We start from the raw sequence: 16000 nt of genomic DNA, 5'->3' as shown, positions 1-16000 counted from the left end.
GTCCACGACGACTCGCCAACGGACCACATTCGCCGACATCCCCACTGCTGCGACCGTTTGCCTCGACCACCGGCAACCTGTACGACGACTCGCCCGCCCTGGTCAGAACAGAGGACTCGGGTAAAGCAAGCGAGCGACGCCGTGCAGGTGCATGCAAACGGGAGATTCAGCCGACAGTCGTTTTTTTGGGTTGGGAAAAGAATCCGTTGCTATCCGACGCCTCCTGAGGCCTAGGTTTCGCCTTTGGCCATTCTACGACAGCAGTACGGCATCACCGCTATGGATGAGACCATGGACTACGTCTACCACCACGCAGAGCACCCGAACCACGGCCAGCTTCCGTATTCGCAACAACGGTCAAGATGTCCCTACTTCAACAGGGCAGACGCTCACGGTCACCCGAATGCTCCACCACACAGATCGACGCCGCACTACGACCCCGTTCATGCGTCGGCAAGTCACTGGCAATCACAAGCACAGCTTCCACCGCACCACTGGCAGTCTCAAATGCTGGGCCACCGCGCAACGTCTTCGCCGTATCATCGACCGGCCAACTCGGTCCCGGAACCGCCCTACTACAACCATGCTCCCGTGCCGAATTTTGGTCTGGCTGGGTACCAGGGCCCTCCGCACGACATAGGCGGTATTCAGGCCATGCACCCGCCGTTCCCCGTCCCTTCGCTCCCCCCAATGAGATACAGCAACCCGGCGCCCATCCAGCCAAATCCGCCCAACGCCAATCAGCCCCCGATGGCCCCTCCTGACAGAGGCTTTGGACAACCTTCTGGGCTTCGTGATAACAGCCACTTTGGCGCATATCCTCCCGTAGTTGTAAACTTGCCTCCGTCAACCTCCAGTACCGAAGGCCCTTCCTCGCCCGAAACGTCGCCTCCTGATTTCCCGAGTGGCCCGGTCCAGGCGCTGCCGGCGAACCCCAGCATCCAGTTCGGGTCTGCACCGCCCTCGTCAGCCCCTCAACCGAACCCCGCCTTTACACCGTCGTCGTACTGGCCGCGCCGCACAGCTTCTGGAGGTGAGAGCTTCTCAAACGCATCAAACAGCGCGCTCTTCCCTGGCTCTGCTCACACTAGGCCAGCCGGGTCGTCAACCGGGTCCTCGAGCTCACCAAACATCCCGGTGCCAGTCGTCCCAGCGGTGGAGCGCCGTAGAGTACCGGCTCTTGGACGACGTGGGATGAGGAGACCGTCACCGCCACCAGACCGCGATCCGGACCAAGAGAGGGAGTTGCAGATTCTCGAAAATTTCGTACTCAACCCGCATGGGCACCCGGGTCGTGATTTCGATGACATACAGATAAGAGCTGCTCAGGTAATGCGTGGATCCGTGACAACGAAGATGGTTGCATCCAACTCTGCCATTCAGTCCCTGCAGAGCGTGGCAATTTCGGATCTTTCCGAAAGCGAAAGAAGTGAGTTTCAAGCACTTGAGATGAGAGAAGGAAAAGAGCTAACGAACCGTAGCGTGCGTCATCTGTTACAACGACTTTGGCGTCGAGACGCCCGAAGGTCTTAAAGAGGCACCTCTGAGGCTGCCCAAGTGCAAGCACGTGTTTGGAGATCATTGCATCAAAAAGTGGTTCGAGGAGTCGGATAGCTGCCCGTACTGCAGAGACAAGGTGCCTTCGGAGCCAAAGGTCACCTCCCATATGTTGTCGGGCCTGTTCCGCCGTTCTAGGGAAAGGGACTACAGCCAAGGCCTCGACGAGCTGAGCAGAAATCTAGCGGCCCCCATTCACGGCGAGCGTCGGTCGCCGCCGACTGACGGTGGAGAGAGTCGACGAAGGGTTCGGTCTCGACACGGCAGCTTCCGCGGCCCGGGCTCCCCACCTTTCAGCGGCGGTCGCCCGGGGTCCTTTGGTGGTTCATCCTCGAACGGCTACGAAAGACGAGCACACCCGTTCGCGGCCAGCCGGAATCACGCACCGAACACAATGAGCAGGGCAGGTGCGGGAGTGCCACCGCCTGTGCCGTTTGCTACGGGCAACATTAACCATTATCATGCGTCGCCGAGCTATGTGGCACACACGGAGAGTGCATCATCAGCGTCGATCCCGCCGTACGCTCCGCCCATCCACAGCGTTGCCGCCCCGCCACTAAATCGAAATTCCCTGCCGGCTCCGGCACCAGGCAACTGGCACAACGGGAGTGCATCAACTCCCGACGACACGCACCGGCGTATGATGCTCGACGACAGCAATGCTACGCCTCAGGCTGGTGGACCAACTTCGTGGGGACCGCAGTAGTATGAACGTTACATAGCGAATTCCACGACCTTGGCTGGCATCGCATGGCGTGCTCATGTGGAGCGGCACAGGGTGAGGACCATCATTATCGAGGCCATTCAGCGGATTCGACAGATATACGCCAATGACCCTGATTTTGGATGGCAAGTGGCCTACATCTTCTTCTCTCATCTTCTTCCTTGAATTACACAGGTTTATGCTGGCGTAGGTTTGGGTACGGTTAATCATGGCGTTGTTTTTGGCGTTTCGGGATTGGAGATCAGCATCACCACGATGATCTGAGACGGGAGTCGATGGTGCAGGATTTTTACTTCTCTTCAGGGCATGTTCAAGCCCCTGTGATGGGAAACGGCGACGAGCCCAAGGGAGTCGGCCAGCGGGCATTCTGACAGGAGCCATATTGCGCAAAGGAAACACGCCTGCAGTGGGCAACGATGCTGTAGGCCAGCGTATTAGTAAGCGAATGAATATATGAAGGTATCCCAGTGTGTTTTGGTAATTGCTGTTTGAATTCGGAGAGACAAGTGAAGTACAAGTGGGGAGACAAATACAGGTCTCGTCGCAGCCGAAAGATGATTGGTTGCGTGCGTTTGACTGACGGTCGGGGATAGAGGGGCAGGTCAGCCGCAGACCGGCAGAACGGAGTTTTATCAACGGTTGCTCAAGACTCCGACGGAACGGGATTGTCCCTCGGTGATTTGATTGACCCGGTGGGAGCGGAGAAGAGAGCAGGGCTCAGCACAGAGTCGTGGAGAGTGACGAAGGGTCTGAACGCCAGGAATGGCTGGCTTTCTGCGTTGATTTAAGTATCTGGGGTGCAGTGGAGGGATATCCGGTGGGATCCTGTCACTGACGAGACCTTTGGGATTTCCTGATGGAGGGGGGCCTCTGATGGGCTGAATGACACGGAGGACTCCATCTGGTCTGCTTTAGAGGAATCTCTCCTATGGTAAGGGTTCCTTTCTGGGACGTATTTGGCATACGTCTGCTTTGCTGTGCGGTATTCATGCGCCGAAAAGTGTATTTTCACAAATCATTCAGGTGGGCGGACATCAGATGGGGGGTTCCCAAATCGAGGAAGCGATGAATGGCATGGGAGAGAGAGGATCGGCTTTTAGTGGAGCTGGAACGGGATTCGAAGAGATGCAAACGGACACGGACGAAGGACGGCCTGCCTGCGTTAGCCTCGTGGCTCCTCTGGCCGGTGATTTCTTCATTTCTTTTTCGTCATTCAATCGACTAGGTCCGCATAACGTTAAACGAGTGCGAGGATCGCTCGGAATCTGGGCCGACCCAGCGTGGCCAATCACCCGCGAGATGTAGATCAGCTACAGAAGTGCCAGGCAGGCAGGCTTGGAGGAGCAGCAACCAGCGACTCTGCTATGTTTAGGTGGCTGCGTCCTGTCGAACGCCAAGTAATCCGCACAAGTCTAACCATCCTCACGGACGGTAGGCGGAAACGAAGGCTGTCAGAGGGGTGCTCGGGCAGGCTCTGGACCTTGCGGTGCAGCGGAAGAGCATGGCAAAGAGGAATAGGCTACGGAACGAACGTGGCTGTGCAGTGTTTTCTCTCAAATTTCCAACGTTTGCCGTTTCCCTTGCGAGCAACGTTTCCCATCTGGCGGAGGGCGTGATGGTCCCGGCTGCCTTGGACGAAGTTAGTTTTCTGGATGAGCTGAACCAGGCTGGACCAAACGGATGCTTCTGGGGACGAACACTCTCTGCAGCACACGGATATCCAGGGTTTTCCGGCGAGATGGGTTGATTGTTTGTCAGTTGTCCGTTCGCCTAATGCCATTTTCACTCGTTCTACACACGAAGCCTCTTGCCTGGAAGCCCAAGCACAGTCCACCGGATTGAAACGGGAAGCCTATGCGACTTGGCTCTTGTTCGGGGGCGTGGCCAATCACGGGTCGATGCGAAACATGCGAATGAATGGGGATGCACATGCGGTTTGTGGTGTGTCGGCATGCCTAAACACCGACGGTGTTTCTGGCTGATGCTTCTGTTCTGTTGCTGACATGGACCAGAAGATGCGTTGTTGCTGGCATTCAGGTTGCTGCTTGATGTGCTCCGGGGTCTGGGTCCGACATTCTCCACCAAAAAGAAGGAGCTCCAGGTCCTGCAACCGCAACTGCAGCTGCGTGCAGGCGGACCGAGAGTGGCCCCTGCAGCTCCTCGAGAGGCGACTGGCCCGTCGTGTCCTGCCCCGATGGATGGTGCGTGGCTTCACAGTAACATTCACCCATTGCTGAGCCAGGAACCCCCCCGCTCCAAGTGTCCCAAGGTCCCCAGGTGGAAGCAACAGAAGCACCTTTTTCCTTCGATCGGGCGAACAAATCGTCCCAGCCCCGGTCCTACGGCATCTACACCCCCGTCCTCGGTCTAAGACGGTGGGCCCTTCAGACACGACTACCCTGCCTGGGTTAGCCCAAACCACCCAATTGGCTGCGGGCTAGTACGAGAATGGGATCCAATTCGAGGTTGACCCCTCCATCTGGGCTCCCACGCGGCGATGGACAAGGGCCCAGGGATTGGAGTGCCGTCTTCCATCATGTGCTGATCATCCATTCCATTCGAATCCCGTTCCCGCTCCATCGAACAAGATCAAGCCTTCTTTGACCTGTCGTCTGCCTCGTGGACGAACCCTACGTTGCGTCCAAAGCCACCGCCAACACCACCCTTTCGACATAAAAGAGAGACGTATCCGGCTGCGCCAGCCGAGACGTCGACAGCCTGAGACCAGCAGCACCTCAAGAGAACGGCCGAGGAGACTGAAGCACCGTTTGCGCCTGAGCTCGGCACTTGAGCCAGCAACATTCCTCTATATTGGACCTCCCCCTTCGTCAATGCCGGCCTACAAACAAGACCACTTCACAAACACCACCACGAGAACCACGAACACGTTACCCACAGTCTCGACCGACCATCTTGCCAAGAAGGGCATTCGATCCTTTGTCCAACTTGCCAGATTGCCAACTTTTGGATACCACCTCCGTCCGGCTTGTCCCGTCTCGTCGCGTCTCATCCCATCTTGATCCCCATCGTCTCGCGTCCTCTCCTAGGCCAACGCCCACGTCCCCTGCCTCAGCTCCAGCAAACAGCACCAGCACGCAGAAAATAAGTACGGTGCGTGCGTCGTTGCGTGGGTGTGCATGTGCTGGCGATGCTTTGGTTCCATGTCGCAACCCCGTACGCATGAAACCGATCGACCGGCTCTCAGCCCACGCGGGATCTACCTCGCCTTTCCCACCCTTCAATTGAGCTTAAACCCAACATAGCTTGTCTTGAACAACCTTACGTTACCAACCTTACGCTTTAGCCCGAGCTCTTGCGTTGTTTCTATTTCCACAGCCTGCTCTTTGTTGACCTCGTCCGTGGTCGCCATAAAGCTCCCACTGCCCGAGCATAGCAGCTCTGCGAACATTCCATCCACGTCCTCTCGACAGGCTTGCAGCTGACTGCGTCAACTCGACACCTCCATACGTCCTCCGTCGCCGTCATCATCATCTCGAAACTCAAAGGCGCCACGCCTCCGACGAGAGTCGACCAACAGCGCCATGGGGGTTCCGTGGCGTGGAGTGTCCGTCAGCTCGGCGGTGATTGCGGTATTGCTGGCATTGCGCCAGCCAGTGTTCTCGAGATGCCACGTCCTTGTCACCTTCGCCAGCGCCTGGATGCTCCAGATGATGGCCTGGGGAGTCTTTGTCGTCTTCCTATACCCTCAGTACTTTTCCGCTCTTCGCACGTTACCCGGGCCCAAGGACGACCACTGGTTAATGGGTCAATACCCTAGAATCGTGCGCCAGCCGACTGGCGTTCCCATGATTGAATGGTATGTTCACTTGCATCGCATGACGTACGTAGACTAACAAACCAGGATCAACACCATCCCCCACGAGGGCATCATCCGCTACCGCGGCCTCTTCAACCAGGAGCGCCTGCTCATCACCTCGCCAAAGGCCCTGGCCGAGGTGTTGGTTACGCACAACTACGACTTCCACAAGCCCACTGCCGTGCGATCGTCGATCGGCCGTATCCTCGGTATCGGCGTCCTGTTGGCCGAGGGCGACAACCACAAAGTCCAGCGTAAGAACCTTATGCCGGCCTTCGCCTTCCGCCACGTCAAGGATCTGTACCCCCTCTTCTGGAGCAAGGCATGCGAGGGCGTCGAGGCCATCACCGACGCCGTCATGGCCGAGGCGGCCAAGACGGCGGCCGACGGAACCGAGGACCCCGAGAAGGCGGCCCTGGGCCCCAAGACGGCCGTGTTGGAGATTGGCAATTGGGCGTCGCGAACCACGCTCGACATCATTGGCATGGCAGGCATGGGACGCGACTTTGGTGCCATTCGCGATCCCTCAAACCCCCTCAACCAGACCTACCAGCACGTCTTCAAGCCGAGTCGTCAGGCGCAGGTCCTCGCCGTTCTGGGCCTCCTCCTCCCTGGACCCCTCGTTCACGCTCTCCCCTTCCGCCGCAACGGCGACATCGCCAAGGCTGCTCAGACCATCCGTGCCACATGCCGCGAGCTCATCCGCGAGAAGAAGGCGAAGCTCGAGCGCAAGCAGCTCACCGACATTGACATTCTGTCAGTCGCCCTCGAGTCTGGCGGCTTCAGCGAGGACAACCTGGTCGACCAGATGATGACCTTCCTCGCGGCCGGCCACGAAACGACCGCTTCCGCCATGATGTGGGCCATCTACTGCCTCTGCCTGCACCCCGAGGTCCAGTCCCGTCTCCGCCTCGAGATCCGCGAGCGGCTCCCCACCCCCGGCACCCCCGGCGACATCACGGCCCTCGACATTGACCACATGCCCTACCTCAACGCCGTCTGCAACGAGGTCCTCCGCTACTACTCCCCCGTCCCCATGACCCTCCGCGAGGCCGCCGTAGACACTGTCATTGACGGCAACAAGGTCCCCAAGGGAACCCGCATCATGCTTTGCCCGTGGGCCACGAACAAGGACACGGCGCTGTGGGGCCCCGATGCCGGCCGCTTTGACCCCGACAGGTGGATGCCCCGCGACGGCGCCGACGCCGAGAGCAAAAAGACGGCCGCCAGCGGTGGCGCCACGAGCAACTACGCCTTCATGACTTTCCTGCACGGCCCGCGCAGCTGCATTGGACAGGGCTTCGCCAAGGCAGAGTTTGCGTGTATCCTGGCCTCGTGGATCGGCCGCTTCGAGTTCAGCCTGAAGAACAAGGAGGAGTACGACGAGAAGAACATTACGATCAAGGGCGGCGTCACCGCGCGCCCGGCCAAGGGCCTGCATGTGTACGTGAAGATTGTCGATGGGTGGTGATAGAGATACCTGGGCGCAACGCTGTAATTAATGATACGATGCATGACACTGGGCTGGGTTCCTGGGACGCGCTGAGCACTTTGAACCCGTACAGCCATGGACTGTCGGGGTTTTGGATAGTATTAGTGTTTGATTCGAGGTAGACGGCGACGTTGTATATAGCCATGTTCAGCTTCGTGGGACCCCGTTTGATGATGTATTCTTCAATCCCATTGATGTAATCCCCTTTGTTCGTGGCCGCCAAACTGCTCTGTCGTGCCTGCATGTAAAAAGCCTCCTCGAAATGCGCTGTCGTCTATGTCCTATAATGTGTGTGTTCTATTCGCCTTAGGTAGCAGATGATACATCAAACGACAGCCCGGACGTGGACTCGATTTCACCCATGGCCGAGGTAAACAAGGGAATGATGTTATTCTCGGTAGAGCATAGCGATGTACTGAATGTTGACAATGAGTATAGCCCTAGAGTAGATCTAATGGCGTTGAAATTCTTAACAAATAGTGTAAGTGAGCTACTTGCACTAGAATTTGTGACACCAACCTGCTTATACTAAGATCTCAGTCGGGTTCTTAGAAAAGCAGTGCAGATGGGCCAGTCGCACATAAATTTACAACTTAGCCCAGCATACGTCGTTTAACATCTATCAAAGTCTGCAATTTAGCCAGTTCTACACATTATATAATTTCAGCATGCCTATCATAATATATCTTTGAAAAACCTGCGCTGCTTTTTTTTTCACATCCCCCCCCCCCCCCCTTTTCTTTTTTTCCTTTAATCAACTTTCCACCCCTTCTCTCTTCTCACTACCTCCTCCAACACCTACCTTCCTACCTCGGACTTTCCATCACAAATTCATCCAGCAACCCACCTAATCACTCCAGCCACCCTCTCGCAACTAATAAAACCTAACTGTCAACATGGCGCCTACCTCGCCAAAAGACAAACCGAACGAGACCCATCAATCGTCAATTGAAAAGGAAGATGATCGCCCAGCTAACATCAGCAAAGACAAAGCGAAGCAGCTCGCGGAGCAAATGAACCAAAAGGCCGAAGAGCTCTTCAGTTTTATCGACGCGCAGCTCCAGAACGTGGTCTGGCTGCAGCTCGGAGAAGCTCCCAACGATGACTTTTCCTACAGTTCCATGGAAGGCGACAGGGAGGAGGAGGACAACAACGACGATGCTTCGCCCAGAGCGGAAGGCAGCAACACCGCTGCCTCGTCAAGTGCGGAAGGAAGTAACAATGAGGGGGGCGGCAACAAAGACGCTTCGTCCGATGAGGAGGACAATAAAGAGGACGTCTCGTCTGGTGAAGGCGACAACGACGATGCCACGTTTAGCGACGAGGAGAACAGCGACGATGCCTGGTTCGACGACCTCAGGAAATGAGACAACATCGTCTCAGGGGTGTTGGAACAGGCAGGAGAGGGGCGATACAGCCGTCGGAGGAGATGAGAGCAACATCGCTCTCATAGGAAACGGGCAACGCAGATATCGGTATGCAGTGATGATGAGCAACATCGCTCTCAGAGGAAAAGGGCATCTGTCGCAGAGAAGATGGGCGAAAGAGTTCTAGGCAGATGGTTATGAGCAGCAACATCGCTCTCAGAGGCCAAGGGCAACATCGCTCTTGGAGGAGTAAGGTAGCTTAAATTGATACTTTGCCCAAAATATGCGCGAAGGCGTGCCCAACTGGACTTGATGCTTCTCAAAGTTGGGGGCCTAGTCCGAAGCGTACCTATGCAATGTACAGCAAAAGTAAGACTCATGCATCAACACTCACAAATAAAACACACGCGATAATGGAGCCAGGCGATACTTTTATTTAGTCCTCAAATACCCAGTATTCCATATAAAAGTCTACGCACTCTGGCTTACTCATGTCTAAGTGGATAACCATGTTCCCCGCCTTGACCTCCTTATCCCATATACCATTACCCATAGCCACTTCTCGCAAGCAGTTCTCTTTGACGAATGCGCAGGTATGTCTCTGCATGTCCATGATGACAGCCCACGCCCATTCGGGCTTCTTGACGATGTGAATAACACTCCCATTGTTGTCTTGCAGGAGCTCCAACACCATTGGAACTTTCCCTTGGGCGTTGAGTCCCTCGGCGTCGACTGCCTTGGGGTCATGCTGAGCGATGAGATCCCAGCACTTTTGCATGACCTCGTGCGAGTCTTCGATGTGTCCAGTGCTGGGCCATCTCCGTCTCAGAACGTCCGCCAGCGCCCAGATGGCAGCTCGCGCAGGGATATTAAGCTCATTTGGACGGACTGTCGAAAGACTCCAATTGCTGTGGTCGATAATCCACTGTATCAACGCTGTGTTGACTCGTGGAGCCCGTGAGACCAGTCTGGTCAGTCTCCGCATCAGACCGTGAAACACGTTGATCCCAAGCACTTTGTCTTGCAGGTCCTGAACGAGCATCGAAACGACCGCCCCTAACTCGTGACCAGGAAACTCCGAGTATTGTTGATCTGCTGTCCAAGACTCGCTGATAAGCCAAGGCTTGTGATCGTGGCCTGCGGCCTGAGTGCCTTGGCCAATGGCTGATATCAGCGTTTGTTCGCTATAGAACTCCCTTGGACCAAATAAAAGTCTAGCCCATTGGAAAATTGCATCGGTATGGAACTCATTGGCGAGCCGGAGACTCTCTTCAGCTTTTGCTGTCTCGGTCATCTCTGTGCTGAGACTCTCCTTCAGCACTTGCACTTCGGCCTCTATGCTGACGAGCTGATTTCCAACATCAACCCTCTGCAACTCCACATCTGCCAAGTCCTTCTGGAGACGCTCGAGGTGCGAACTTCTCAGCGCTGCGTCGCGTCTCTTCTCCTCTAAGTGCCTCTCTACCTCGAGTTTTGAGTCACTCAGTATCAGTACTAGATCTTCCAATCCGGTAGCCTTCTGTTCGAGCCGATGACGCTCTTCTTTGGCATTATGGGTGGCTGCTGCGTGCTCTTTCTTGAGCGTTTCCATCTCCAACTTGATGTTCTTGAGCGCTGTCTCTAACCTCCCTTTTCTTTGTAGTGAGTCGTTTCCAACGACTGCTTCTCCCTGCCGTGCGATGACTTTTCAGTCTCTATGGCGGCCCAATGCGTGTTTCTCATCTCCTCTATAGCATCTCGCATGCTTTTCATTTCCTTCCCATGCTCCTCCGCATCTTTATCGCGTGCGGTGTTGCACTCGTCGATCTGCCTCTGCATCTCCTTCACCTTGTCCTCGTGTGTAGCCTTGGAGTCGTTCAGTTGCTTTTGAGCCACCCCCACCCTGTTCTTGTACATGGCCTTGGTGTCTTCGATCCTTATCCGCAACTTGTCCGTCTCGGCGTCATGGGCGGCTTTGGCTGCATCCATACTTTGTTGCTTCTCGCCCAGCTCTTCACGATGGGCTGTTTTGGCATCCTCGATGAGTTGATGCATCGTATTCACCTTCTCCTTGTGCGACGTCTCAGAGTTTTCGGCGCTTTTTTCAATATCGTCCAGCTGAGCATCGTAAGAGGCTTTGGACGTGGTCAGACGTTGCTCCATCTCATCCATTTTTCCCTTATGCTTGACCTCGTCATCCTTGATGCGTTGTTGCATCTCTTCCACCTCAGTCTTGTGTGTGGCAGCAGCATCATCAATACGCTTCTGTAGATCTTTCGTCGTGCTTTCGTGTGTTGCCGCGGTCGCGTTGATACCTTGCCTCAGACGCTTAATCTCGTTGTTGGACTCGTCGATGCGTTTTTCCGTCGCCTGTTTCTCGGTCTCGTGCGTGTTCGTGGCCTCGTCGATGCGTTGTTGCATCTCCTCCATCTCAGTCTTGTGTGTGGCAGCAGCATCATCAAGACGCTTCTGTAAATCTTTCGTTGTGCTTGTATGCGCGTCTGCAGTCTCTTTGCTTTTTTGCTGTAACTTCTCAACCTTGTTCTCATACTCTTCGATGCGCTTTTCCATCGCCAGTTTCTCAGAGTCGCGGGCTGTCGTAGCCTCGTCGATGCGTTGTTGCATCTGTTCCAATTCCTTCTCGTGTAATAGCTTGGAGGCCTCGTGCGCCTTGGTGGCTGATGAGACTGCCTTCTCGCGCTTGTCCTCTGACTCTTGCATGTCCTTATCGTACTTCTGTTTCGCCTTTTCGAGTTCGCTGCGAAGCTGTGTTGCTTCTTCCTTGTGTCGGTCGCAATCTCTCTCAACCTTGACAACGTGCTCCTTGTACATGATGTCGCTTGCCCTCAAGGTCATGAGTTGCTTTCTGTAACTATTCCTGTGAGTTTCAGCTTTGTCTTTGGCTTCCTCGAGCGCTTTAATCGCGGCGTCCTTTTCGACGAGGGACTTCTCTAGTTTCAAAGTCTTTTCCTCAAGCTCCTTGTTCAGATTCTCCTGCGTCGCAAGAATTGTTTCCAGTGACTCCAGCACCTTCTTGCCGGTTTTCAGATTTTCCTTCGCCGTGGCTGTTTGTGTCGTAGCTTCGTTCTTGTCCTTGAGGGAATTTGGAAGGAGAGCCATCAGTTCATTATCGACCTCTTGGCCGGCAGGTTGATTTCTCTTCGGATCGGGAGCACTGGGCGCAGGGTCGATGTCAAGAATGCGTTCCGGCTCGTTGCGGAGGGCACCGCTATCGGTGATTTCCTGCTCCTGCCTGCCCATCTCTGCGTCCCATTCCATTCTATCGGTTGGAAATGTCAATTCAATGGCCTCCAAGCCTGGAGTGCGCTTTTGTAGATCCCGTCTTACCTTGTTGAGATACTCAGCTTCGCTGCGCTTTCCTTCCAATCTGGCTGTCAACTCTTGGGTGGTCTCCTTGATATTCATGAAGAAGTTGACCTGGGAGGGAAGTTGTGCTGGCAGTGGGACTGTGAGAGCACTTGCCTTTTCGGATATGTATGGGACTGTATGTATAGCAAGGCAACCGCGACTGCCTACCTTACTCTTGCATTTAACGCCACAGCCAGGAAGACCTCCTACTGAAAGAGACGCCCGTCTAAGCAATTAACTCATGTCACTCTACTGAAACCCATGTCTGCCCTTTTAACATCAATGTCACCACTAACCGACACTTTTTAATCTCAGGGCTCAGTGGAGATAATCAACAGAGTAATAGAGATCGGTCTGCGTTAAGCATGTCAATGACAACAAATGGTAGAAAAGAGTTTGTTTTCGATCAGAGCTATATGTATATGCTGAACCCCTCGAGCTGTGCTGCTCTTATACTCTCAAGCTACCTTTTCAAAGTTCCGGTCTTGGAACTGACCATCCTTCCCTCCGATTCGCCTCCGATTCGCCTCCAATTCGGTTCCCGTGCCTCTATCTATAGTTACTTCCGGTCTTGGAAGTTTGGACGTTCTCGGCCTTCGCAAGGCCATTGATTAAGATTATGCCAAGCTCCCAAAAACTGTATCGGTGTCCTCCGATTCTGATTTGATAGATGGCTCTCTCTTCACCTCTGGTATTAGAGGTTGCCCCATCTTCCTCCCAGAAACAGACTCCACATCAGAGTCAGTGTCACTGCTCGAAATATCGGAGCTATCGACTCTGCTCTGCGGGGCCCCCTGCGGAGCCTTGTTTCGGAGGTCCTCCAACTCCTTCTCGAGTCGGGCAATCTTGGTGTCTCTTGCCTTCAGCCTGATCCGTAGCTTATTCGTTGACTCTTTCTCGGCATTGAGCTGAGCTTGTGTCTCTGCCAACGCGCTTGATTCGGCCTGCATGATCTCGTCCTGGACAATCTCGTCCTGGCTCTCTTGCCTCAGCCGCTTCCTCCGCTTCGCTTCCTTAGTCTCGCCTCTGCGGAGCGCCAGCAGAGCCCGTCCGATGTATTCCTTCAAGTTGGACCCGCCGACGGGCGGTTCGTCCTTGTTCTCCTCTCCCTTGTGCGCCCCCTTTCCGACGTCTTGCCGGCTGCCGAGGATGTAGCGTGAATAGACTTCCGTGGAGAGGAAGTAGGGCATGCCGATATTGGCCAGGCTATCCAACGCCTCCTTGATATACTTCAGATCGTTGTTGTTGACGCGGTAGGCCAGTACCGGCCCGTGTTCGTCGGTGATATCGGTACCAATGTCTTTGCGCACTACGGCCACACTCTCGAGGCGCCGCAGGAACTCAGAGTATGGCGGAATCTTGAGCGCCCGGCTCTTCAGGCGTTCGCGAACCTCTGCGTGATGCTCTGCAATGGGCCTATCCTGGCCCTTGAAGTCTGCAATGACCTGCTTGAATGTTTGAAAGAAAGGGTCGTTGTCTGGTGCGACAAATTTCCAGGTACGGACGTCTCGATTGCGCAATATGACGGCATACTGCATAGCAGTTCTGAACATATTGAGGTCGAAGTCCCAGAGGGGATGAATAATCAGCTCGTACATATACTGCGAGAAGGTTGTTGTCCACTTCTGAGACTTGTCAGCGGATTTGCCTTCGTATCCGAGGAAATACTTGGCCGAGATGATCTCAAAGGGTGAGATGTGGAAAATCCTTAGGCTGGCTCTAAGTAGCTTTGGAAGTGTCGAGTCCTTGTAGTCGATGAGACTTTTGCGCAGGGGGTCCTTCTGCCACGTTTCATTGAGGCTGGCCTCGTCTTCGGCCGTCCAGTCCTCATCGTACGCCTCGTCGGGTATAGTGTCTGGCAGCAGGTCGTCGAGCTCCTCGGCCTTGAGGCGCGGGAACCTCTGATTGAAGGCACGCAAGATCTCCTGCCCGTTGACGATGCCGAAAAACATCGTCTCGAAGTTGACCCAGGCCGGCGACTTTCCCTCACAAACACGTTCTTCATCCTGAGCTGTCTTGCCCTTTCTCTTCTTTGACGAGGTCTTCTTGGCCATAGCGCTCGTCTTAGCACTCTTGCCTTTCGAAGTCTCCTCCCTGCCCAACTCCATGTCGTCATCCTTTTCAGTATCCTCTAGGTCCTCCTGGGCTGTCCTGCCCTTTGTTGCTGGAGTCTTTCTCGTGGCCGTAGCGCTGTTCTTAGCACTTTCGCCATTGGATATACCCAGATCTATCAAGCTCTCCAGGTCGCTGTCAGTATCGACGTCGCTGTCGTCGCTGGATTGCCTGTAATCACTATCGTCGCTGTAGGCGACTTCTTCGATTCGGGCCTTCTTCTTGCCGCCCTGGTGTTCTTCGGCTCGAGACGCCAATTCTGGAAGGCATCGCCATCACTGGAATGACTGTTTCACTTTAGTTCACTGTGGCAAGGGTGAATTCTCGTCACTTACGCGGGCGACGCGGGTACTTGTGGCCGTGGGCGAGGCGTGTGTGTGTGCGTGTGTATGGGGAGGGTACAATTCAAATGTGAAATCGGTTAGATTAGGCAGGTTGGTCAGTAAGTGGAAAGAAAATGCTTACAACCGCCAAAAACCCTCCATTCTCGGACAGCTAAAAATCAATGCTTATGGAAAATACAAAGCTCTAATTCAATACAATGGTTTGTAGGTTAGGCAAGGCAATGCCAATTTTTAGCACTTATCCTATACGTATAGACGGCTTTGACCGCGCAATTCATGACCCTCTAACAGATAGCTGATATCTATCTCTAAACAAAAGCTCTGGAAAAACTTTTCACTGAGCCGGTTTGATCAAGAAGGTGCAAATATACACCACTTCAGTCAGTACTAGGTACTTGCTGCTCAAACGTCCCTTGCAAAAGACGTCCATCGATTGGCATCCTTCTATCTCTCAGCTTTTAGGGAAATCAAGCTATTTATACTTATTCTTTCGTCAGCAATATGAACCAGCCCCCTTAGACCTGTGCGTTTGTTTTTAAGGGATGTCGTCGAGAGCTCATGAACGAAGCGTCTTGATTGGCTCTGGCCATGTCCCAGGTGAGATTTTACGGGTCAAAGGACTTACACGGCCTGCCTTAGCAGATCCCACCTCTCGAGTTTCTCAAAGTCCTCCATCTCTTCCACAGTCATCTTTTTTCAACCACGCAGTTGAATTGTTCTGCGTCTGGTGAAACACAGAATCCCACGGAGAGGGCAGAGTGGGAGAAACAAAAGGAGAAGGAGAAGCAGGCCGCCACACCCACCAACCCAACCCCCAGCGGCCGAGATTGTCCCGCAGCCCGAGGTTGAGGCGAGCACTGAGAAGCCTAAGACCAAGGAGAAGAAGATTGACTAGAAGGGAACGCCGAGACATGCGCTACCAGGAATGGTTGGAGGTCTCTCACCCCGGTGCTGCACCACCGCGGCCAAAGCCAGTTTCCACGCCTGCGCCTGCGCCTACGCGCGCGCAAGGTCCTCCAGACATCCACCGAGTGGCCAGGACAGGCTACGACCTGACCGGCTCTCCCGAACCCAGCTGTGAGTATTTGCGTTCCAGTATCCGTTTACCATGATCTAACAACATTGTGGCTTCACAGTCTCGACAGCTCCCCACAGCACCAGCCCAGACCCTGCCGCATCGATATAAACCTTACCAGCAGCGCCCTCGGCAGCAGTATCAGCAGATCACGACGTTCATCG

General features: G+C 54.6%; 5 protein-coding genes across 5 annotated transcripts; 3 read left to right on the top strand and 2 right to left on the bottom strand.

Annotated features, from left to right (window-relative positions):
- Window positions 1-279: 279 nt before the first annotated feature.
- On the top strand, window positions 280-2263 carry DURF2 (E3 ubiquitin-protein ligase RDUF2; the record flags this gene model as incomplete). Its single annotated transcript, XM_032030051.1, has 3 exons — window positions 280-1033; window positions 1097-1429; window positions 1482-2263. The coding sequence occupies 3 exons, from the start codon at window positions 280-282 to the stop codon at window positions 2261-2263; spliced, it is 1869 nt and encodes a 622-aa protein (XP_031890492.1).
- Window positions 2264-5823: 3560 nt separating this feature from the next.
- Window positions 5824-7569, top strand: CGGC5_v001170 (Cytochrome P450 monooxygenase FUM15; the record flags this gene model as incomplete). Its single annotated transcript, XM_032030050.1, has 2 exons — window positions 5824-6098; window positions 6144-7569. The coding sequence occupies 2 exons, from the start codon at window positions 5824-5826 to the stop codon at window positions 7567-7569; spliced, it is 1701 nt and encodes a 566-aa protein (XP_031890491.1).
- Window positions 7570-8486: 917 nt separating this feature from the next.
- Window positions 8487-8957, top strand: CGGC5_v001169 (uncharacterized protein; the record flags this gene model as incomplete). The annotated part of the gene is made up of 1 exon (XM_032030048.1): window positions 8487-8957. The coding sequence occupies one exon, from the start codon at window positions 8487-8489 to the stop codon at window positions 8955-8957; it is 471 nt and encodes a 156-aa protein (XP_031890509.1).
- A 436-nt stretch (window positions 8958-9393) lies between these two features.
- On the bottom strand, window positions 9394-12197 carry Lama2-0 (Laminin subunit alpha-2; the record flags this gene model as incomplete). The annotated part of the gene is made up of 2 exons (XM_032030047.2): window positions 9394-10520; window positions 10583-12197. The coding sequence occupies 2 exons, from the start codon at window positions 12195-12197 to the stop codon at window positions 9394-9396; spliced, it is 2742 nt and encodes a 913-aa protein (XP_031890510.2).
- A 725-nt stretch (window positions 12198-12922) lies between these two features.
- Window positions 12923-14902, bottom strand: CGGC5_v001167 (uncharacterized protein; the record flags this gene model as incomplete). Its single annotated transcript, XM_032030045.1, has 2 exons — window positions 12923-14676; window positions 14896-14902. 2 exons carry the CDS (start codon window positions 14900-14902, stop codon window positions 12923-12925), a joined length of 1761 nt encoding a protein of 586 aa, XP_031890368.1.
- Window positions 14903-16000: the final 1098 nt, after the last annotated feature.

This window comes from Colletotrichum fructicola, assembly GCF_000319635.2.
Source record: "Colletotrichum fructicola Nara gc5 chromosome Unknown KSG_Nara_v1_contig01, whole genome shotgun sequence".
Taxonomy (NCBI): domain Eukaryota; kingdom Fungi; phylum Ascomycota; class Sordariomycetes; order Glomerellales; family Glomerellaceae; genus Colletotrichum; species Colletotrichum fructicola.
The sequence above is the reverse complement of the archived record's forward strand: the minus strand, read 5'-3'. Positions and strand labels throughout refer to the sequence as shown.